This window comes from Vanessa atalanta, chromosome 21 (genome assembly GCF_905147765.1).
Source record: "Vanessa atalanta chromosome 21, ilVanAtal1.2, whole genome shotgun sequence".
Taxonomy (NCBI): Eukaryota; Metazoa; Arthropoda; class Insecta; order Lepidoptera; family Nymphalidae; genus Vanessa; species Vanessa atalanta.
Genome location: NC_061891.1, coordinates 7379705 through 7404379, shown reverse-complemented (window position 1 = coordinate 7404379; position 24675 = coordinate 7379705). Strand labels below are relative to the sequence as shown.

Sequence of the window (24675 nt, the reverse complement as noted above, 5' to 3'; positions counted from 1 at the left end):
CTCAGATTGTATATTTCAAACAAATGCTTCTGGAGAGGTAAAACTATTCATTGTATCTATTATTTATTATACTCCTTTTATATTTTTGTCAAACGAACCTCGATGACATAGAGGTTACATATAAATCTTAACCAAAGATTGAGGGCGTATATTAAACCCGAGCGAGTATCACTAAACTTTCACGATCTTAATTTCAGTTTATTATTTATGCAGTCCTTTGATAGGTATACTTTGTTGGTTATCTGAATACGTTTGAACAGAGATTAATGATAATATATTTCCGATTTGTATATTATAACTAAAAGCATTATTGATTTCACTCGTTTTTTTTATAATAATGGTTATTTCACTTTGTGAAGATAAATTTTTAGCCCGTTTAGATACCAATGTTTGATAATCAAATATGTCCAAACAGTTTCATTCGTCGACCCACTTTTCGTTTATTCTTTCCTTTCCGTGTTTTCTATCGCGGGTTTGTCCACTTTTTTCTTCAACTCCTCTAATTGCTGTTTTGCTTTCTGAGTAAAATGACCCTCCTCGTGTAACGTTTGCGGATGAACGAAACCGGGCATTTTAACTGAGCCTAGTTCTTCTTTAGATGGCTTTTTGCCTGAACCTTCTGGCAGTACTCTTGATAGTTAAAGGTCCTATAATGGAAATAATTTTTCCATAGTCTCGGACAATTGAATGTATATATCGAATTTGTTGAGCCATATTATTTGTTTTTATTAACCATTCTTCAAAAACTAATCAAATATACAAATTACAATCTACAAATTTTGTAATAAGATTCATTATGAAGATTAAATAATTAATTTACCAATTTTTGTTGACATTGTTACTATCTGACATGCTTTAAAATGTAGGTGACATCTTAAATGATGTACATTTTAAAAAGATTCTATATTTAATTTAAAAAAGGTGTTTCATGAATAGACAAATTGTTAAATCCAATGCAGTACATACTCTGAAAGCGACAATTCACGAGCTAAATAGCAATACTTGGTATTGTAGAATATATGTCCGGTTTATCTACAACTTAAGCTATATCTACCGGATTTCCATGTTATCAATTTGCGCTTACTATTATCTATCTAGTGCTTGGCGTATTCATCTAGTGCTTGGCGGTGAAGGAAAACATCGTGAACAAACCTCCATGTGTTGGATAAAATCCTGGCTCACAGAAATTAAAACCTTATCCCCAAGAGAGAAGTCCTGTGGGACCTATACAGGCTTTTATTTACTTCAAATGGGCTATGAAGAATTTGGATAATGATAGATAATGCGTATTGGCAACAATGCTAATTATATTCAAATAATTAAATTTATAAATAAGTTTACAATTTTTTTTTAATTTAAAATGTCAAACATTTTTATGTATATACAAGTATTGTACGTCATTGAACATTTATATATAAAATGAGCATTTTACTTTTCTTTCTTTTGTGATAATTCACCTGCTTTTTCTTCCTTCAGCTTCTTCTTAAGCTTCTCCAACTGCTCCCTTTGTTTGTTGAAGAAGAACTGTTCCTCTTGTGCAGCTCCATACCGTCCAAGACCTCCACCAGATTCTCTTACACTTCCTCCAGCCCCACCACCCCTCCCTGCTCCACTGCCGGGTGTTCCAGATGGGCTCGATAAACTCTTGTTCCTTAACATAGATTTTAGACCAGTTTCGTTCCACTTCCTTTGAAAAATTTTTGAAATTACACGATAAGACCTCATCTTAGCACTTTGGTTCGAAAAACTGCTAAATACATGGACGAACATTTTATTAATTTTGGTTTGATTGACTTTTTAAATGACAGGTATTTTTGATTCAAGAAACAACCAGTACTTAGTTTATTTATTTTTAATACTTTTATAAAAGAAGGTGATATTAGAAATTCAAAAGTTCTTCTTTGCAGTAGAATAATAAATAATCGATGATTTCTATTATATAGAATGTATGGCCCAGCGAAAGGATAATTATTATTATTTATTTGGACATGCAAAGCAGCTTAGCCGCGGATAGAGGTCACACGGTCCAACCATAAACGAAGTAAAGAGACTCAAGAACAACATGGAGGTAACTATGCATAGCAACAGAATAGCTATAGCTTCACGATAACGTTTTCCACGTAATCGTTACAATATATTAAGGCAGGAAAATATGTTTTTAATATACAGATATTTATTATGACGCAATCGTCCTACATCGGCCTAGACTGTTCCGAATGGAAGAATAAGAGTTATAACAAAAAAATCATACTATGCTTATTCTACAAAAAAGATCGACTTATATTTTACAATTCCATTTTTAAATATATATTTTTATATGAAGGGAATCTGATCCATGCATCACACGGCTTAATTAATTTTTTTTTTAATTAACACTAATATACTCTAGTCATTAAAATATTGTTTCACAAGTTTATTTAATTATATTAGTAAAACGTTCAGTAATTTCATTTGTCTCAGTTAATTGTTCATGTTGACTAATTGCAATTTTGCCATTATTATAAATATTTGTGAGGTGTTATTTAAGTCAGTTGGGTTGATAGTGTGGCTTAGGACTTTAAAATATGAAAACATTTAAGGTATCGTGTTTTACATATTTTTTGTCTTTAGGGTTATATTAAAATTTTAATCTCTATATATTACTTAACACAGATATTCAATTTACTACCATTATTTATTGATATATTATTTTACTAGATGTTGTCTGATTTTAGGAATATAAAATAAACCATTGTCCTTCTTTTACGTTCAAGTTTACTTAATACCAAATTTCATGAATTTTTTGTCGGTGGTTTGGCCATGAAAGACAGACAGAGTTACTTTCTCATTTATAATATTACTACAATACAATTTTTTATCAATTTCATTTTTCAGATATTTGAACTTTTATTGGCGCTTTTATTAGGATGCACGAGGTAATAAAATTTTGTTATTTCAATTGTATTTTCATGCTTTCAAATATTAACGTTAGAAAATCAATATAATGACTTTTTCAGAGAATCAAAATCGATCGGTTATGACCCAACGGACAGCATACAAATCAACTATGATAATTATGACAATGGTCAAACGGATGTATCCAATACTGAAGAATGTTTTTGTTTACCGAAAAGTCCTCAAGGAATTCATATTTCAGAACATCTTTCATTTGATGGTGAACAAGACAGATTGATCGTTTACTTGTACAAAAATAAAAATGACAAAGTTATTGTATACATCCCAAACAGAGAAAAACAAATTCGCTTACCAGATCTTACACTCGACGACGATGATGAACTAGATCAAATTGATACAGAAAAAATCGCGGATTTGTTTTATATTTATTCAAAATTGACCGTCCCCAATGCTGAACCAAAACCAGATTTGCAAAATGTTTTTGACAGCACTCAACCATCTAACATTAATCCTCCGTATAAGTCAATTATTTTTGGGAATCTAGAAGGTGTTATACCTGAAATGTATAATCCTTCCAATAATGAAATAACATTCTTGCCAGGAAAACGAATAACACCACTAATTAAATCAGGCAATAACATTCATATTAATTTAGAAAACAAATTTCCAAATTCAAACGATCGTATTTCATTTAATCCCGGTGTTGATAAAACATTCCCAGCAATATCTGACGCTCTTAGTTCACCAGATACAAGTGGAAACGGAATGATTTTTGGACTACCAGGCGTTACACCTGATATACCTAACGTATCTGAATATGTACCAAATCACAAATATTTTCCAAGTATAAATGGTCTAGTAGGAAATGTGAATCTGAACGCATATAAATTTCAACCCGCTGGAAAGAATGAGAATTTAGTAAAAGGGCTTCCATTTGATAATATGCCGAATATACGAAACCCACTTAATGAAAACAATATAAATCTAAACCCTGAAACTTCAGAAAATGATAGTAATTTTTTTTTAAAACTACCAGTCATATTTAAACCTAACAAAAAACTTCATCTGCCCTCAGAGCAGCACCAAAAAGACGATAAGATTTCCTTTTTTAATGATATTATCAATGTTCCGACCCCTGATGTAGTTGAAGAATATAAAGCTGATGTAAGTAATGCAGACAATTTTCGCTTTCGCCCCCAAAAAGATGCATTTTATACTCCCTATAAACAACATTCTTATCAGCTAAATACATTGCCTGGAAAAGGATTTGACATGTGGTTTCAGAAACAAATCGCATTAATACAACAAAATAGACATTCGAAATCACAAGCGATAAATAAAAACGAATTAAGATCGTTCATATTGAATGCGTTACATAAAAACGGAATAATGGTAAACAACGATGGCAATTTAGTTGATACAGATGGTAATTTTTTAGATTTAGCTAACCTTCAACTCCGTCCAATTTTATTAGGAGATCCTACAGAATACAATAAATTAGTAGCTACGCAAAAATGTGTCATACCGCACAAATTACCGTATTTAGAAGCAGTTCTTGTAACTCTAACGTATCCACCAAAAATTTTGGGTATAGTACCTTTGGGAAAGACTTTTAAACAAGTACTACATGAGACTAAACAACTTTGTAATATCGGAAAGGATCGTGGAAATAAACAAAATTGTCAGGGTAATCAATGTAACAAAGACAAAATAAATTTACTATTAGACAAAACCCGTACGTCAGTTTACTTGAAGCCAAAAACCAAAAATCTTCTTAATACATTTATAAAGGATGAGGTGAAAGACGTCTCGATCAAGAGTGGCATAATCAGCGAAAACACCCCGTCTATAGAGACCATTAAATTGCCTGATGATTTAGAAAATAATAAAATAGAAGACCAAGACGATTCACTGGATTTAAAGATTGTTGGAGGTAAACCGGCAGTAAGCAGTGGCGTAATTGTCCAAAACAAGGGACGATCTGCACAGGTTTTCGATTGATTCTAAAATTAAATTGAAATAAATATCTAATATCTTGTAATTTTATGGAAAATTTTATTAATAATAAAATGTTAGCAATTATACTTATATTTCATTCATAGTCGATTATCTGAAATTGGTCTAAGAGTATATAGGTTACACTTTTACTTTTCATGTTTGAATCTAAGTGATTTAATCTTAGTGTAATCTTTTGAGTACAACGAGCGCAATTAAATATAACTAATAATTAACATATTTGTAATCCCATCTGAAACCGCGGAAGAAGTTAGATTTTGCACCGTTTCGTTTCGATTTTGAATAGCTGTATCTAGTTTAATTATAAATCTAAATAAAACATTTTTCTGATAACAGGTCTTACGGTATTTTTATAAATTCTTCTTCTATTTTTAAAAACCTTAGGATTTATAGCCCCATATAACGAATATACTTATAAAAAGGAATAATGATTTCATTATGCTGGAGATTAAACATGTCAAGATAATAATTATAATGTGATTGATATAGCGCCATCTATTGGATATAAGCTATACTATAATCAAATGCTTTTTTATATTATGAATTAAGAACTCACGCCATCTATCGAAGGTAGTAGAAATTGTCGTGGTTCTCAAAAACATAACCTAGTTAAACAAATGAACACAAGATGACGCTCCTAGATTTAAGCCTTTAAACAAATATACTTATTAAGTATTTTAAAGATTATGTTTTTTTTCCATTTCAAATAATTAATTCTTACCTCGGTTACATTTAATTATTTATGAGTTAATTTAATAAATTATTTAGTACCTAAGTATTGTGACTATCACTCATTCAATTACATTCTACAGTTCAATCATTCCAAAAAAATCAAGTCAAACAAGTCAAGTGCCGACTCGAGTCTCGACTTCTCGAGTTCAGTCAGTCGCAACTCGCAGTCAGTGACCGAATCGAATTGTAGTTGGAGTGTCGCTCCTTTACGCTAAATATATCGTTATCGAAACTGTCGTTTTTAAAAAACAAAAGCTACTTGGATTTCTGTGACAAGAATGAAACAACTTTGAAATAAAATCGAGTTAGTCTGTGGTGCCTTGCGCGTCGGTTTAACAATTATGTTTTGTTAAATATAAGTTAATTTGCTAATTTGCTGTGATTTCGCGGTATTTACGTTGTCCTGTAGTTTGTGAATGGAACATCAACAACCCGTGTAGCTATGAAAGGATGTTGTTAGTGCTTAATGACAAAATATCCGTATTAATAGATATTTGAAAATTGATGGGATTGCACTTCTGGTAAGCAAATGTTTTACTTACTTAAAATAACTTAAGCTAAGTTGCTGTTAAGTTGGTCTGTTGATATTTGTCTATTTATATCGTGCATCCCTTGAGAATATCTTAATTGATCATATATTTAACATCATTGCAATCGATACATTTAGGTATTTCTACTGTGTGTATTTACGAATTTGTTTAATTTAAAAATATGTTTTAATATTATTTGGTTTTAAATACAAATATTAACCTAAAATAATATAAATTGTATTAAAATATATTTAATTTATAAATTTTAATACCCAACATTTGTTTTGTTTGAAACCGCAACTAACACCTTACACCATGTACGTAGTGATTATAAAATTGGTTTGTTTTGCAATATTTTTCGCCACAACAGCCTTGAACACTCGACTCGTTCGATCTGTATTTTAGAGATATAATTAATGATAAAAATATACAATGTTTTGACGTGAAATGTTTGTGATCTACTTAACGCTTACGTGAGCGAATTAAATTCTATTAAACATTGGTTAATTTGTTACCCTTACAATTTGCATTGAAACAAATTTTATTTTATTCTTTTATATTTAAGAAAAATATTTAGAGTGAGGTAATAATAAAAACAAGTTAGTACGAGTCTGGTTCTCGCCATATATCTCGTGGTACTGAACGATCAGTGCACGAAATTGACTCGTACTTGGCCCTTTTTTTGCTCGCCAACAGGGCTCCATATTCTTATGTGCCTTTATACAAATTATACATATAGTTTGATCGATATGAAACGGATTTTTTTAACACAAAACGTTTGCTTTAAGAAGTTTTTCTTCCTCGCTAAGCACAAGAGCAATTAATATATTTTTTTGGGAATTAAACTTGCGGAAACTCAAATGTACTGATTTAAAACTGTGATCTTCCAAACCATATTTACTACCAACTGAGTTTTTTAATTTCCCACAAAACGACTAAAATACATAAAAAAAATTGACTTATTAAATCTGTAAACAATTAAAATGAAAGTTTCAACTGCCCGAAGATCAGTCACCTCTTAACAATACAAATTACAACAAAGCTAAATGAACAATTATTTACTCACGATTTTTTTATACTTATACTTTCGAATAAGTATAATAAATTCACTATGGATGAATATTGTGACGTCAAATTCAAAATATTCTATTTAGCTCAAAAACATTTTTGAGTTAAGCTACCACCGGCTTGGAAAAAAAGTCTACCGAGAAGAATCAGCAAATAAATAAATACTGGACATACATTACTCTGATCCCAATGTAAGTAGCTAAAGCACTTGTGTTATGGAAAATCAGAAGTAACGACGGACCACAAACACCCAGACCCAAGACAACATAGAAAATTAATGAACTTTTTCTACATCGACTCGGTCAGGAATCGAACTCGGAGTGATGAGAAATGAGAACATCGGAGTTACGTACCTATCCGAGAAAACCGGTGTACACACTACTCGACCACAGAGGACGTCAAACAAACTCAGTAGTTACTAGTTACTCTTTCCCATCATTTTATTTACAAAGTTAATGTCAATAAATTATACATATATCAACAAATACTAAATACACGATTTTGTTTATTAAAAAAATATATGTTTAGTGTGGTTATTATTTTCGAATTAATCTTTATAATACTAATATTACTAATGATTATTTCATTTAATGAAATGTTAAGTTTTAATATCTAACATTAATTAATATTTGTTTTTATGTTGTTTGAAATTTGAATCACGAAAATAAATTTACAATAATAGGCACTTATACTGAATATTATGTACAAATATATACGAATCAAGTATTTCGTTAAGTTTCGTTAGTAAATACGTTTTACAGAAATTACAGAAAAATAGGCACTGAAGAAATTTGCCTCGAAAAAATTGACTATTAATAATCATTGTTGACAGATTATATAAATGTTTACGTTAATATTATACTAGTGGGTCTCCCGCGAAACTTCGCGTTTTTTCAAAAGATTTTTAGGAAGTTCGAAACTTATGACAGGTGTTGTTTTGATTTCATTTCATTGTAAACTGCAAGTCACTCATCTACATTCGGCGTCGAAATGATGATTAGTTCAGTTAGAATTGGAGTTTATCGAAAACAAATTACTTTAAATTTGTTTACGTTTTTAATTTTTTTCTTATAGATCCATAGCGCCACTCTTTGAACGCCCAATAACATATTTCAAAAGAAATTATTTGTTAATTCGTAACAATTCAATAAAATGCCATCGAGAATCCTCTTTAATTTTCTGCACATATACGGCTGTAGCTCTTTAAAATGTGACCAAAATCGATTTATTATTTATGCAGCTATCGCCCCATAATCACTGGGACAAAAATCGGCTTACGCTATCAATATATAAGATATCTAATTATGTATAATTGTATATATGTATATATATATAATACGACTGCACATTAGGTGGCGCACTTCACTCACCAGGTGCTCCTCCCTCTTCCCAAAATATACAAACTGAGAGTAAAAATAAATGTCTATTAATAAACTGTGATATCTTATTTACAATTGTTAATAATTTATTTCTGTAATAATAAATTTAGTGGATTACATCTAAATTATTATATATTAAAAAGTCATTTTTACATAAACTTAAACCTCACCGATTTTCAAGTAATTTTATTTAATTTATTACCTAGGTGAATGATTTTCTACTACTTTAACATACTAGCTTCTCAGTACGTTTGCCCTCGTTTAACACGTTCCTACTACCTACTCTTCCCCCGTGGATCATAGCGTTATGTAAAATAGCCTAAACCTCAAGATAGTACTACAAAATACTAAAATATAATTAAAACTAACTGACATAAAAATTATGTGACATGTATTTTATGACAGGTGATTTAGAAACAGCCGCTTCTTGACTTTATTCAAATCAAATCAGATATATTTTATTCAAGTTAACTTTACATGAAGCATTTTTGAACCAACACATAGGTAAACACCCGAACCCAAGACAATACAGACTACTAATGAACTTTTTCTACATCGAATCGAATCCGGGACCTCGAAGTGGCGTACCCAAGAAAACCGGTGTACACACTACGCGACCACGGAGGTCGTCGATGTTAAACCTGCGATTAGAATGAATCGGTAAATAAATCAAAGTCGAAATCGTTTATCTGTATTATTTTGTAAGTGTCATAATTACGACACTTTTGCATTATTGAAAAAAAAAACTCAAACAAGATAGCTGATGACGTCGGTTAACATAATTTGACCTTGACATTAGATTTTATTATTATAACAAACGTTAGTGAGACCATTTACGTGATATGACAAAAAAGAGCGCTACTTATGAAATAGGTTAACCCTTTGATTACCATTTTAATATTTCAAATAAAATTAACAACCTGTACAAGTTCTACTGCTGGTCTAATTCTTCCTATCCTTTTGATTTTATTCCATCATGCTGCTCCAATGCGGTTTGGTGGATATACATGCCAGATTTTCATGTTCGCATTAACCGCCAAGCACGATACCGCCAACATAAACTGACCACATGGAAATTCAGTGGCGCTTGTCTAATAGTTCGATCCTGAAACCATAGGTTAAGTTCGTGTTGTATCCACTGAACCATCTCGTCTCCAAACTCAATTCAATTAAATAAATGTTTACAACTAAAGATAGTTTTTTGTGCTTCCTAACTGATGATTTACTTGGTGGTAGGGCTTTGTGCAAGCCCAGATATTGTACCGCCAAAAAACAGTACTCTGTATGTGCTCCGGTTAGAAGGGTGAGTGAGCCAGTGTAATCACAAGCACAAGGGACATAACATCTTAGTTCCCAAGGTTGGGAAAAATAGGTGATGTAAGGAATGGTTAATGTTTCTTACAGTTCCTTTGTCTAAGGGCGGTGGTGACCACATACCATCAGGTGGCTAATATGCTCGTCCGCCAAACAATCCAATAAAAAAAAATGAAACTGGTAAACCAATATACTTAAAGCTCAAACTAGAAGATGAAGCGCGTTTCGGAGAAGTTCTTAGTATTATAATACAAGGCAAACAACGATTTTGCTTGTATATATGATATTTACTAGTTGCTAGGGCTTTGTGCACGCCCGCATAACAATAGTATTGTTGTATTCCAGTTTAAGGGTGAGTGAGTCAGTGTAACCCCAGACATAAGAACATAACATATTAGCTCCCAGGGTGCATTGGTGAAAAGGAATGATTACTTTTTCTCGAAGTACCTATGTCTATGAGCAGTGGTGACCACTTACCATCAGGTGGCCCATTTGCCAGTCCTTCTACCTATATATCATAATTCGTATGATCAAAATAAGAATATATTATTTAAATGCCCTGTGTTTTGTTAAAACAAAACCGAAATACTTCCTATAATACATTACGGTACGTATAAATATCAACGCGTATAATGTCAAGGATATTTGCTACTATTGCAATAAAATGATATGAAATTAAAGTATCATTTATTAAACTCTAAACTAACCTACATTAGCTAAGACTAACTATGTCATAACTTAAAATTGACCGAGTGTTTTTTCGCCACCAAACGGATTCATTGAAGCGCGACGACATTGTCTAGTCGATATTACATAATTTACTATGTAATAATCTTTCTTAGACTTATATACCAATCGAAGAAGTAAATAAACCATAGAATTAAATATTCCATGTGACTTGCTATCTCTGCTTTATAACACACCACAGATAGTTCTTGGTTAATATATCTTTGTTTAAAATATAACACTATCCATTGAACTAATTATAACTACTTTAGTTTTACTTCCAAAAGTGCCGATAACATTTCCGACATTAAATCGCCATTTTTATCACGATATATAATGAATATCATTGATTATTCTAGATCTCAACCAACGATATTCTGTCAATAAAATTGAGCCTGTAATTTTCGAAATAATCTGTGCACAAATAAAAACCAAAAAAAGTTTTTTTATTGCTTACTCCTATTTTGGTAGAAATATGCTATAGGTACTTATTATAATTTATTTGAAATTCAGATATTTATAACAAATTTAACTAGTAATGATTATGTTATGAACGATTTCGTATACGGTGGTTTTTCTTAACGGAAAATAGCCGACAACGCAAGAGAGAAACTTCATAAGTGTGTGCTCACACACAGGTGCATTCTCTATCCCCTCACTCGCACGTTTCGGCGGGAAGGCAATCTCACGACTGGAGACAGTTCAGGTACAAGGCCGAACGCTGTACGTGATTTCCGAGACACGGTTTATAAACATTGAAAATTTCCAAATATCGGAATGCTTCTGAGATTTTCACAGAAAAGCCCTATAACTTTATTGGTCTGACCTGGGGTTGTACCCAGAACCTCCTCTCCTCACATATATCCTCTAGATCAACGAGGCAGTTCAAATTTGTATATATCGTTGTATGCATGTATCATCTTGTAACCGGTGATAGTTCTTTGTGCAGCGCGTCTGGGTGAGTTTCACCCACTCATCAATTATTGTACCGTCTAACATCAATACTCTGTATTACTGTCTTCCTGTTCGAGGGTAAGTGAGCCAGTGTACTTACAAGCACAAAGGATATGACATCTTAGTCCATTGCTAGCAACGCATTGACGGCGCAGTAGTAGTGGGTGAGTAGTCTAATACTTCACCTGCTTTCTTTCTTTATAAGTTATAAACATCATGTAAATCAATTTGTACAAGGAGTAGGAAAGGCTGGTAGCCTGAGATAGTTTTGTAAATCTTCAGGATGTCCGATAACTTTGTAAACTGACTAAGCTACTATAAAAAATAATTTCAATAGCGTTCCTAATATAAACGAAAATCAAATATTTGTGTGTGTATTGTGTGTGTGAATGTTTTCAATCGAAATATAAAGGAAAACTATTTAAACTTGAGCCGAGATGGCCCGGTCATTTTAACGCGTGCATCCTAATCGACGATTGCGGGTTCAAAACCCAAGCATCGCTAAATTTTCATGTGGCTAATCTGTGTTTATAACTCATCTCGTACTCGGTGAAGGAAATCATCGCGAGGAAACATACATGTATATTATTTCAATGAAATTCTACCACATGTTGAAAAAGAACCTTAGCCTTAGCCCAGCGGGACAATTACAGGCTGTTACTTTAAAGTCTCTTTTTTAAAATGCGTGAATAAAGAAAATTTGTTACATCGTAGTAATTAATAATATTTAATAGCACTGATAGTAATAAGTTACTTAATAAGTCCATATTTCTTTCACGTAGCGTGATTTAATAATTTACAATTGTCAGTTTCACTTGAGATATTCCTAGAAATATTACAAATGTGAAAGTTTGTACGTTTCGATGTATGTTAGTCAATCACGCTAAAACGTCTGGACGGATTTGGTTGATATTTGGAATAATAACAGCTGATACCTACACACGCGGTCGCGGTTGATGATAGGTACTTGAAATTTAAATCAAAATTGAAATAAACTTAATACATCAATGGTGATGTGAGTATTATTTTTTTAATTTATTATATTTCTATTTCATCAATACCGCCAGCAATACTTAGTATTTCTATGTTCCGGTTTAAAGGCACGCTGCAAGCACAAGAAACAGTATAACGTAAACGTAACGTAACAGTATACCCAAGGTCGGTGGATTATTTTTTCTAACGGCGCCAATGTCTACCAGACAGTTGTGACCACTTACCATCAGGTGGCCCATTTACCCGTCCGCCTATCTACGCAATAAAAAAATTGACCCGTTGGGAGTATTGCTTAGTAACGTGACAAGATGACCCAGTGGTGCTCAATTATTTATAATTTATCTCTGCATGTGTTTGACAGACACTCAGTGACTGATTCTTTACTCGACTTAGTACCTGACACACACCTTGACACTTCCCTCATTTACAATTCATCTACACACCAAGGCGTTTATTTTAATTACTAAACTATTCACTTCTATTATTTATGGCACACGAAGCGATGTGACGTGACATTGTTCTAATATATTTTTTAAGTTTAGACAACTTAAAAAATAAAGTCTATGTAAATATTTCGAAGATGATAATATTTAGAAAAAAATATTGAATTTATTAAATATATGTCTTACTAACTTAATAATAAGGTGCATAATTAAAAACTTGTAAATTATCTTACACCTCTTTTCTCCTCAAATACACGACGTCTATATTGGACATCATTCAACTTGTATAGTAATAGCAGCTCTTCTTTACTTATTACTGTTAAAATTCATACAAAGATACCGCTCACACTAACACGACATCGCAATTCCGACCCGGGACTCAAACTATCTTCATATCAAATTTCATCCAAATCGGTTCAGCAGTTTAAGGGTGAAGAGGTAACAGAAATAGTTAATTTTGCATTTATAATATTAATAGCCATTGGGATGTTTTTTTTACAATATAAGAAGGTATACTGTCAACTTATTCAAATAGGAAAAATATTTGACTTCAATAATTCCCCAGTATAGTCTGTCTTCATCGGTCAATTCATTCACTGGGTATTATTTTAAGTTAAAATTCTGTGAGACAACTTTTAAGTATCAACAAATATTCAATAGTTTTAGTTTCATTTGTATGTGTATCACACAGAATTAAAAAAAAATTATATACCGAAAACCAGTTCCTTTTCCGTGATTTACCGTAGGTCGATGATGTTCATCATATCAACTGGTTTTCGACATCCTTGAGATAAAATGTCAATTCGATATCGAGTAACTTAATTATGAATATTTAATTATTATTTATCTGTATTACTCTACATAGGTTATTATAGTTATGGTAACCATAAGTCGAAAAGTTTACAATTTTTTTTTTCTAATATATTACCACAGATAATAAATTAGATGAATATAATGGGTATCTTAACCACCAACTGAACTAGCTGTGTTATGTAGAGCTATTAATTTTATTCTTCTTTAAAAAAAAACTTACTTAAATAAATACAATTAAATTATGTCCCAAATGTATATTTAAATACAAGTATAAACAATAAATTTTTATATAATAAAAATTAACATCAAGTATGGAAATTGTTTAGGAATAATATTTTTGACCTTTGAACTATCTGAAATTTATAAAAAACACACCAATATAACATAATATCGGAAACACTTAAGAAACGCTAAGTGGATTCACAAACACATGTTTGAACTTCGAAGAATTTAGCGACGGCTTCGTGTTTTATTTACGTCAGATTCTTTTTTACTATTGATAATTTCTCAAATTTTAAATTTGGAAACACGCTATGAATACTGGATCCATAATTTAAATAATGGAAAACCCCTTAATTATTATACGCACACACACACATTTTTCTTTTAAAGCTATACAGACACGTGAACAATGGCGGTACAAATAAAATTCTCTACAGTCTCTATTTCTATCACTTAAACTTTCTATATACTGGTGACAAGGGTCTCAAGGGAGCATCGTGTATACTTAATAAATACCAGTGTGAATATACATTATGAATTTATATATCCAAAGGTCCGTATAAAACTTCGTCGACGTTGAAAACTAAATTTTTCTCAAATGCTTAGAGAATATAATCGATGTCTTCTATTAAATTTTGTTTATTCGGTTTTAGTTATATTGTCTCTGGAATGCGCTATCGATCATTTTAGCTTTCTACCTTCGTTATGTGACTGCGACATTAAAAAAAATATATTCGTAAATCAATTAAATTCTGTGAAAAGTTATGTAACTCATGATTATGATAAGGTCCGACGCCTGTGTTTTTTATATTCATTTAGCAAAGCGAACTTGTTTTTTATGTATATACATTTTTTAAGAATAGTATTTTTTCATTAATTCCAATTAATATGCAACAAAAATCCCATACAAAATAACATACTAAAAACTCTTCTGTCATCTATTTTCAATGTTTAACGTAGAATCCTCTGAAAAAGAAATTGGGTGGTCTTGAGTATTAATAAAAATATTAAACTTTAACGATAAAAACGGCATACAAATCTAAAAATAAGAAAAAACACATAGTGACTTTTGCAGGCGCAACGACGATATATTGTTGTCATTGTAATCATACAGTATTTTCTTTGTTATTGTAACAGTTTAAAGCTATTGTCATTTATATCAATTGACTTCATTGAATTAAGGACAATCATCAATCATTATAATCTTACACATTACATGAATCGGTAAGCTATTTACGTCCGTCTTAGCCCAGCAATGGAACATTTACATTTACTTTTTTTAATAATAGTTGTCGCTCGTGGCGTGTTAGCCATAAAATGTCTATGTCTTTTCTTTGGGTGCAAATTTGCTGCACACAAAATTACATCAAATTCGATTCAGTTCGGTCGTGAAATAGCAACAGACATACAGAGAGAATTAACTGCACATTCAAATCAAATAAAATCAAAATATACTTTATTGAAGTAGGCTTTTACAAGCGCTTTTGAATCGTTATTTAACAAACTATATTAAGTGAAGCTACCACCGGTTCGGAGTGTAGATTCTACCGAGAAGAACCGGCAAGAAACTCAGTATGTAGTTACTCTTTTTAACATCTAAAAATACAGTCATGTTAGTTAAATACAATTATAGGTAATATATGTATGTAATATATCCTACCTGGAAATCAACAAGCATTAACTCCACGCTTTTTTTCATCATCTATATAATCTTATATCGAATAATATGTCTTCTTTACCAATGTATTTTTTACAAATGATTTGAATTTATGAAACGGCATATATAAAATGTCTGCGGAATTTTAATATTAGTATAAAAATTGTTATAAACCTAATTTCTGAACTTGAATGAAGTTACAAAGGACGTTCCAAAATTAATCTGACATCTTTAATCAACTGAATATCTAAGCAGATAAATGTACGGTTTAATAATGTTTAACTGACCCAAAGATACCGTGCAAAATCGCATTCCAAGGTGAAAAAGGTAAGGTTAAATTTCTTAAGCGCTTGCGCATCTCAAACAGGTTTTCTGCATTAAGACAACGTTTCTTAATATCCACGTGTGTCCGTTTGTTGAATTAGGCTGTGGACATACAAACGATTTAAAATTACTTATAACATAAAATATTTAAAATAGTTTTGTAATATTGTTGTTAATGCGAAATAATATATTTATGAATATCAACTTTATTAAAGACAACAAAAGGTTCTAAATAGGATAATAACAGCATAAAGTACTGACGTTTTCGTTGTATAAGAAAATATGGGTTGGTCTTATACTTTAGGGAGCTATACATCCTATACTTGACTATAACTCTTAAGATTTTATTGCAAGGTTGTGCGTGTGTTTATGTATGTTGGAAATCTTAGTAAACTTTTCTATGGAACAACGAAGTCTTCTTGTTAACAGGTAACGATACTTAATCTTAGTAACGATACTTAAAATGGAAATCTTAAAAGAACTGTTACATAAATATTTTTTTTATATTTGTCGATAAGTGTATGGTGGTGAGTCTTACCCTAATCCATAAAGCGATGTAATCATCCCATTGTTGGTGACCGAAGTATATATGTGGGTTAAAGGATCAACTACCAATATGGCTTTGTGGTACAGGCGAACAGACGGACGGGAAGCTGTAATTTACGACAGACCTGACCGTTCGGGGTCAATTGAACTGGATTGAGTTCGGGAATTGACGCTCATGTGGACTGCACACTTCCTAAACTCATTTGTTTGATCTCTTCTTAACCTGGCGCCGGCGTTTTGTAGTTATAATATTATGTATTTGTAACTCCTTAAACTAACCTACTACCTAAAATTAGACTATCATTGATAACATTTGAAAGAAAAATAATTAACACCCACAGATTTGGAGCTTTTTCCATAATACTGATCCTGATTGTGATTTGTGAATACGCATGTGTCGATAAGACAATTCAGTGACACTTGCGTGAGGTAAAACTCGTATTTCGATTAAGAATTCACTCGTTCTATTATCACTGTCATCTTGGTTCATAATATTTTATCGATAAGTTTGCACCTAATTACTTTTAAATCTACCCAACATCGGGAAATGCCGGCGTATATTAGACATGCAATTCAGAGAGTGCGGAGACCCATATTACGCAGTTAAAATTACGTAAATAGTTGATTATTATCGTTATTTTTTTACTGTTTTACATACGCAAACGTCTCGGCAGCCTCTCTTCGCCTAACATTACCGGTCGCTTTTATTTTTACGTATTACATGACAGCCTCGTTGTCGAGTGGCTGACTTATATTATCAGATACACATGTTCAAGGTTCAGACCCCAGTATCGGACTATTACAAAAGCTACACTGCAAGCTTTTGTAATAGTCCGATACTGGGGTCTGGATATTTTCGAGCCCTGGAAAGTATGTAGAGCCGTTGGTTCTGCGTCTCAAATCTTCACAGTCGGTTTCCAGAGTGTAAAAATAATATGAGTACACATGTGTCTGCGTACATATTTCTGAAATGCAATAAGTTCTATGTAGTTTCCTTGAGAATAGATGCCTTTACCGAAATCGGTCAAGAGGACATCATTATAGATTACGACACTAGTTCGTAATAGACAAAAATGTTATATGTAGACCAAATGTATCGAAGAACGATAAAGAATCATTGAGCCAATTATATGATTAAGACGCTTCGCGTCACGACCGCATATTGAATGACATTCAATATTGGTGGAATATTATTTGTGACAGCTCATTTTATATAAAAATATAAATACATTATAAAAAGTTGAGTAAGGTGAGTAAGTAAGACTTCTCCTTTTAAGGTTTGCTTGAACAAGTATTCTTCGGTGAAAACTTCACTTTTTAATAATAATAATCTTTATTTTGAAAAATATAAGCATTACAGTAATTACACCAAGTCGCTTATATCTACACTAATTACTTAACAATTTTTTTTCTTTTTTTTAAATATTCATACTAATTTGACTAAAACATACTAAAATTTAGTAAAAATAAAAATATAATTTATAAAAAAAGTAAACAAAAATAAGCTTAAATCTATTTAGGAACTACAAAACATCTTTAAAATTCTGGAATATATAGAATTGTTTGAATATAGTATAAAAGGGATCACAAAATATGTCTACATCTCGACAACAAAGTAGGAAGTTATTTAAAAGTTTAACAGCCCTAGCAGTGGGGCTGTTGCTAGCTTGGGGAGAATGCCACATAGGTGGGTAACAAAATAATCTATGTTGCCGTCTTCCAACACCACGCATATATTGGTCGGGAACATACAAATATATGGATTCACGTACAGCAATGCTATCCACTCTATTCATTAGAATTAAATAGTAAAATTTTATATGTGCGGATTCCCGCCTAAGCTGAAGTGTATCTAAACCAACCATACCTGACACAAACATAGAAGGATAGAGAAAAGGGTAGTATCCATATTTACGTTTAAATAAGTATCTACAGAATTTACGTTGAATTTTTTCTAGCATTATAGTGTACATGGCCTCACGCGGACTCCAAACTATTGAATTATATTCTAATTTACTACGGACATATGCATTATATAATTGTTCTATTACTTGGGTATTCTTAAATTGTGATGATATTCTAATAATGAAACCAAGGCTTTTGTTAGCATCTTTGCAAGTTTTAATTATATGGTCATGAAAATTTATTTTGCTATCCATTATAACTCCTAAATCCTTGATTTTGATTACATGTTCCATTGGTGTGTCAGACAGATTATATACATTTTTAATAAGCTTACGAGATCGAGAAAAGGTGATAGTTTTACATTTTGAATTATTAAATGATAATTTGTTTCTTATAGTCCAGTCAACTACTGCATCGATATCACGTTGTAACGCTACACAGTCTTTAGTCTCAGTTACAGATAGGTACAGTTTCAAATCATCAGCAAACATAAGGCATTTGGCATTAGAGATAACACTTGGTAAATCATTTATCATTATCAAAAATTGCATAGGACCCAAGGTACTACCCTGACTAACCCCTGATCGAGTATAATACTCTTTCGATTTATAACCGTCTAGCTTAACAAACTGTCTTCGATTTTTTAAGTAGTGAGCCATCAATTTTAAGAGAGAAGTTGAAAATCCTAATACAGAAAATTTGGTTAAAAGTACATCATTATCTACGAGATCGAATGCTTTCGTAAAATCAAAATAGGCGGCATCTACTTGACAGCCAGACTTAACTTGAGTACTTATATAATCTATAAATTCTATATGATTTGTCAATGTGGAGCGTCCAGGACGAAACCCATGTTGGCAATCACTCAATTGCCCCTTTATTTGTTTATAAATAATATTATTAAGGATCGATTCAAATATCTTTCCAAATACACATAGTACAGCTATAGGTCTATAATTTGTTATATCCGTGGACGAACTCGATTTTGGGATAGGTGTTACTCGCGACACTTTCCATTTGCTAGGGTATAAACATTGTTTAATTGAAAGATTATATACATGAAGTAAGGGCTCTTCCAAAGCCGACAAGCAATCTTTTACTAGAAAGGGAGGTATGTTGTCAGGACCACAAGCAGTTGAAGCTTTTAGTCGCCGTACTGCAATTCTGAGTTCAGCAACTGTCACTTGTTCAATGGTTACCGTAGATTGGCAACCAAAGCGATTAGCCTCTTCCTCAGCTATCTTCACGTCTAACAGAGGAGAAGTATCATGAAACACAGAACTGAAATATTTAGCAAATGAATCAATGGCTTTCTGCCCCTGTATGGTTTCATTGTTATAGGTGTATGTTTTTATCTGCTGTCTAGTTTTACGTTTTTCCTTTACAAATTGCCAAAAACTTGATGGTTCTATATTGATATTGTTTTCAACCCTAGATATATAATTTTTAAATTCTATATTTATGAGTTCCTTGACTTTAGTTCTATAGTATTTAAAAAGTTCTTTATTAAACTCTAAATCATAACACTTAAACTTTTTTAAATTAAAATATTTTAATTTTATATAATATATTATTTGTTTGGTATACCATTTTGGATATGTATATTTATTATTCAGGACTATTGTTCTTGTAGGAACGTGTGTACTAATAACACCATTAAGTTTACTATATAGTATATCTAAAGCTAAGTCTAAATTTAAATGATGTTTTTCAAGTAAGTCGGTCCAGTCAATATTCGCAATGTCAACGTACAAGCTGTGCAGATCTGCTTGCCGAAAGTTCCACTCCGTGATTAAATATTCTCCTGGTGCCAGAGATGCTGGATTTTTTGCTGTTCTAGGAAGTGTGAGCAGTATCTCTAAGGGAGGGTGGTATGCATCCATGGGAACTAGATGTTCCGTATCGGACGATATTTTAATATTATTGTGATCCAGAGTAGTTAGTACTAAATCTAAGATACATCCATATTTGTTGCTAATATTATTACATTGTTGTAACTTACTATATTCCATAAAATTATTAAATTGAGATCTAACACTATTATTGCACGAATTTAAGTTGAAATCACCAACTATCAGAAATGGATATTCAGTATACATATTAATTGCATTTTCTATACATGTTAAAACATCAAGATATTGTTTACTGCTGTAACTGGGTGGTAAATATACTACACATATCATTATCTTAATATTTTTCCAGGTAATAATAGCAAACAATAATTCTTTATCATCAGTTAAGTTATCTACATTTGTAATTCTTTTTATATTATAACAATTTTTAGCTGCCAATAGAACCCCACCCCACCCGACGTCGCCGGGCCGGACTTAAACATACATACTTATCGAATCATATAGATACCTATCGAAATTGTTTTGTATCTGTCAGCCTGTCTATCGATCTATTGATAAACGAATTTATTTAAAAAAAGAATTGTTTATATTATGAATGTACATAAGTTTATTCCGAACGCAAGACAACAAAAGCCAAATAAACAACATTTGACATCGATTTGACGCGATATCATTGGTCGAGAGCTTGAATAATCTACAATATTCACTATGGCAAACCAAGCGTTTTGAACGTCAACAAAACTAAAATTAAAGTGAATATAAGTAGTTCAGTGGAATAGTGTTGTATTATAAATAAAGACATTAATAAAGAACTGATATTAATAGAGAACCCTCAATATAGCTCAGCTAAATCGTTTTAAATTCCATCTTTGATTGGAATCGTTTAGGCTATTCTTACACATATATGGATTAGTAGTGTACTGACAAAGATGGCCGATCACCGTTCGTATTCATCTGCGGTAAAGGTCAAATGGTTTCGATATAATGATCCGATCATCGGCGTGCATCAACGTTACAAATTGCATTCGGATACTCGCTTATCAAGTTTATGATAAAATAATAGCGAACGCCGCTCAATATTTCTTTCAATATAATGATATATTTGTGAAATAAAATGTTTGAATTAATTTATTCGTTAATGTATATTTTAGTCAAAATAAATACATAATTTATTTACATTAAATTAACCGAATGCGTTATATTAATTGCATTATTCCATTCGACCTTGCAAGTTTTTTTCTTATGAGATGATATTTCGTAATAAAAAAAAGGGAATATATATTAAAACATATTTTATATTGTGTTCCAGTTGAAAGGGTGAGTGCCAGTGTAACTACAGCATAGCATAACTAAGCGTATTCGTGTTTCTAACATACATTCGCACCAACATTTTACAAGTTTATTTTTAACTTCACCTACACGTATTAGTATCTGTGGGTCAAATCTCGCAACTGAATTTAACAGTAACATTCAACGAATTTTGTTATTGTATACTATTTTTTTTACTGAATTCGATGTAGTTTGGAGCTAGAGCTTGGGTTCAAAAGTTTTTTTAATGTCTTCATCCGGTACTTATTTATTCCCAAAATCGATATGAACACACGACCCGTTACTAAAATCAGACTGATTAATGTAGGAATTTACCAAATACAGGATTTATACTTATATGATGCTTGTAATTTATCTCATGCTTGGCTGTGAAGGAAAACATCGTGAGAAAACCTGCATGTGTCTAATTTTTTATGAAATTCTGCCACATGTTTACCCACCAAACTGCATTGGAGCAGGGTGTTGGAATCAGCTCCAAACCTCAAAAAGAGGAGGCTATATGCCAATATTTATAGTCTATTAAAATGTATCGATGATTTAATACACGAATTTCGATCAATGTCTACTATACCATTTCGACATCGATCGATCGATTGATCTGTTCAATCCTAACTTATATCATTAATGCGAAAGTAAGCTTGTTTGTTTGTTTTTCCCCGTCTTAACTACTCGAGTTTTAATTTAGCAATTACATCTGAAGAACGGAAAATAATATAACGCAACTCTGTGACCGTCTCTCACACGAGACCGAAGCCACGGGCACAAACTAGTATCATATACAAGTGGTTGTAGATTCAGCAAACTATTGTCTAGTCCAACAACAAGAGGACTAAAGCGAAATGTACAACTTTGACATTGAATTGTCGTGATACCATTGATCGAGATTTCGAATAATAATCTATGGTGGTCGTTATACACGTCATGATTCGCGAAAATATTTAATGGCATTTTGAATGTCTAAGAAGTAGCTTTCGAATATTTTGAACTAAACTTAAAGTGGATACAAGTAGCTAAGCGAAATAATCTTGTATTATAAATAAAGATATATTTATCAAAAATGTACTACTGTTTGTAGTGTATATCGATGTATATAGAAGAATAATTAAGATGAAATATAATGTATATGTATTAACAAGTGAAGATGGAATATATATACAAATCTAAGATTTGTTTAGCCTTAACCTGTATAATAATGCCCTATTCAAATCGAAGAAAGGGTAGATATATAACTGTAAACCACATACTGCATATTATATAAATCATATGAATGTTGCTGTGAATAATCCGTTACAATAATGTTATATATGTATATATATTTGAGAAAACACTTCGGGTTTTATAATAAACAAATATATATATTTAAATTTAGAATATAATTTAAATATATAATTCAGTTCTACGAACAAATATAATCTTAGGTGACCGTGTGTCACGATTCACGACCTCTGCGTCTTAATCACGAGAAAATGATCTTAAAACGAGAATATTGGTTTAATAGAAAAATACAATCTAAATAACAATTAAAGTTATTCTACTTACACCTCGTAAGATGCAGATTTCGTATAGTTTTCGTACAAATATATATTCAGTCGGATAATTTACTTACAGTCCATTCGTATAGTTTTGTTTAAGGTTTTTTATAAGATCCTTCTTAGAGCAATCTCGGCTTCTTAGAAGAATAAATATTTTTTCAATTAATTTCTAAACGATCGAATAACGCAACACCTTCGTAATTATTTTTCCCCAAAATGATTTAAGTTTAAACGGAACACCAGTTTCTTGGTATTGAATATTTTAATACTTAAAATAAAGGTTATTGCAGGGTTTCTGAATATGTTGGACACGTGTTTACGAGGAACCGTTAACCCAATATAATCCTTATGCATTAGGACATAGATTTTAAAGTGTTCTACATATATATTTTATGTCATCACATCTTGAATACAAATCAGTTGAACCTTGCATCAAGTTTTACCGTATTCAATCCCAACTTTTGACGAGTGTTACTTAAAAGTGTCTGATTTACTATATTTGCCTTTTTTCTTAAGTTCTTAATGACTATATTTGCTTAAACATTTCATATTCTTTGTAAGGAAAACTAATACATTACAAAGCTAAAAGTGATAGCGACATGGTTCTAATAATGTTATTGTTGCTTATTGCAAAATAACAATTTCATGCTATTCTTCACGTTTTTATGACCAATTTTTTTTTTATGAACTAAATCAAATCCAGACAGCCTATATTTTGTCAGATTGATTGGTATTTCTGTTTACTTCTCAGATAATTCGTATTGTGAATTTACAAAGCATATACCTTCCTCGATCCATGTAGAAATACGCAAATAATTTTCAAATTATAATTTTTAATATTAATATTTAACTGTTTATTACAGAAACGTAGTTCAAAAAATTAGTAAACATATAATATTTCACAGTCTTGAAAAGTTTACGGCTAATTAAACTCCCAGACACAAAAATCCAAGAGATATTCATACAAAAAATCTGAGTAAACGGTACGAGATGGCAGGACACCATAAAATACATATAAAACCTTCTGAAAAAAAAACAAATTATGCTACCAATTTATAAAATTCACCATTTCTAACTGGAAGAAATATATACTCGTTCATTTGTCCTACAAAGTCAATAACAGTAGATCTATAATCAATGAATGACAATGAATGATCCAACGATTTGCAAATATCTGTTATTACGACATCCGATCAGTCAATAAGCACCTGCCGTTTAACCTTGCTCCACTCTCTATAACACAGACCTACATCTGTTCTGTCCATCCATCCGATAGCGAAAGGTGGCCTCGGTGATATTATTATAAAATTACTAGCTAATAGCTCTACGTCTTTGAATATGGGATTTCAATAAATAATAATTCCATCAGCCTTTAAAGATCCAATATTCAGTATATTGACACCATTTTCATCCGAATCCAGAGGTGTCCTGCTGTCATGTACAG

General features: G+C 31.6%; 3 protein-coding genes across 4 annotated transcripts in view; 2 read left to right on the top strand and 1 right to left on the bottom strand.

The window, feature by feature from the left end:
• Positions 1-1405: 1405 nt before the first annotated feature.
• LOC125072449 (ATPase inhibitor mai-2, mitochondrial-like) lies at positions 1406-1794 on the bottom strand. The gene has a single exon (XM_047683083.1). The coding sequence runs from the start codon at positions 1768-1770 to the stop codon at positions 1429-1431; it is 342 nt and encodes a 113-aa protein (XP_047539039.1). The 5' UTR covers positions 1771-1794; the 3' UTR covers positions 1406-1428.
• A 721-nt stretch (positions 1795-2515) lies between these two features.
• LOC125072342 lies at positions 2516-4936 on the top strand. The gene is made up of 3 exons (XM_047682949.1): positions 2516-2579; positions 2875-2915; positions 2997-4936. The coding sequence occupies exons 1-3, from the start codon at positions 2565-2567 to the stop codon at positions 4894-4896; spliced, it is 1956 nt and encodes a 651-aa protein (XP_047538905.1). The 5' UTR covers positions 2516-2564; the 3' UTR covers positions 4897-4936.
• Positions 4937-5779: 843 nt separating this feature from the next.
• The window catches only part of LOC125072400 (torso-like protein), a 69040-nt gene continuing 50144 nt past the window's right edge, over positions 5780-24675 (top strand). For both annotated transcript variants that reach the window (XM_047683025.1, XM_047683026.1), the window contains exon 1: positions 5780-6164. The gene's annotated coding sequence lies outside the window, so the exon portion shown is untranslated. The remainder of the gene's footprint in view (positions 6165-24675) is intronic.

Coding starts and splice junctions, on each gene's coding strand:
- LOC125072449 (XM_047683083.1), bottom strand. CDS start 1,770: ATGTTCGTCCATGTATTTAGCAGTTTTTCGAACCAAAGTGCTAAGATG.
- LOC125072342 (XM_047682949.1), top strand. Junction 2,916..2,996: donor CTTTTATTAGGATGCACGAG/GTAATAAAATTT, acceptor TGACTTTTTCAG/AGAATCAAAATCGATCGGTT.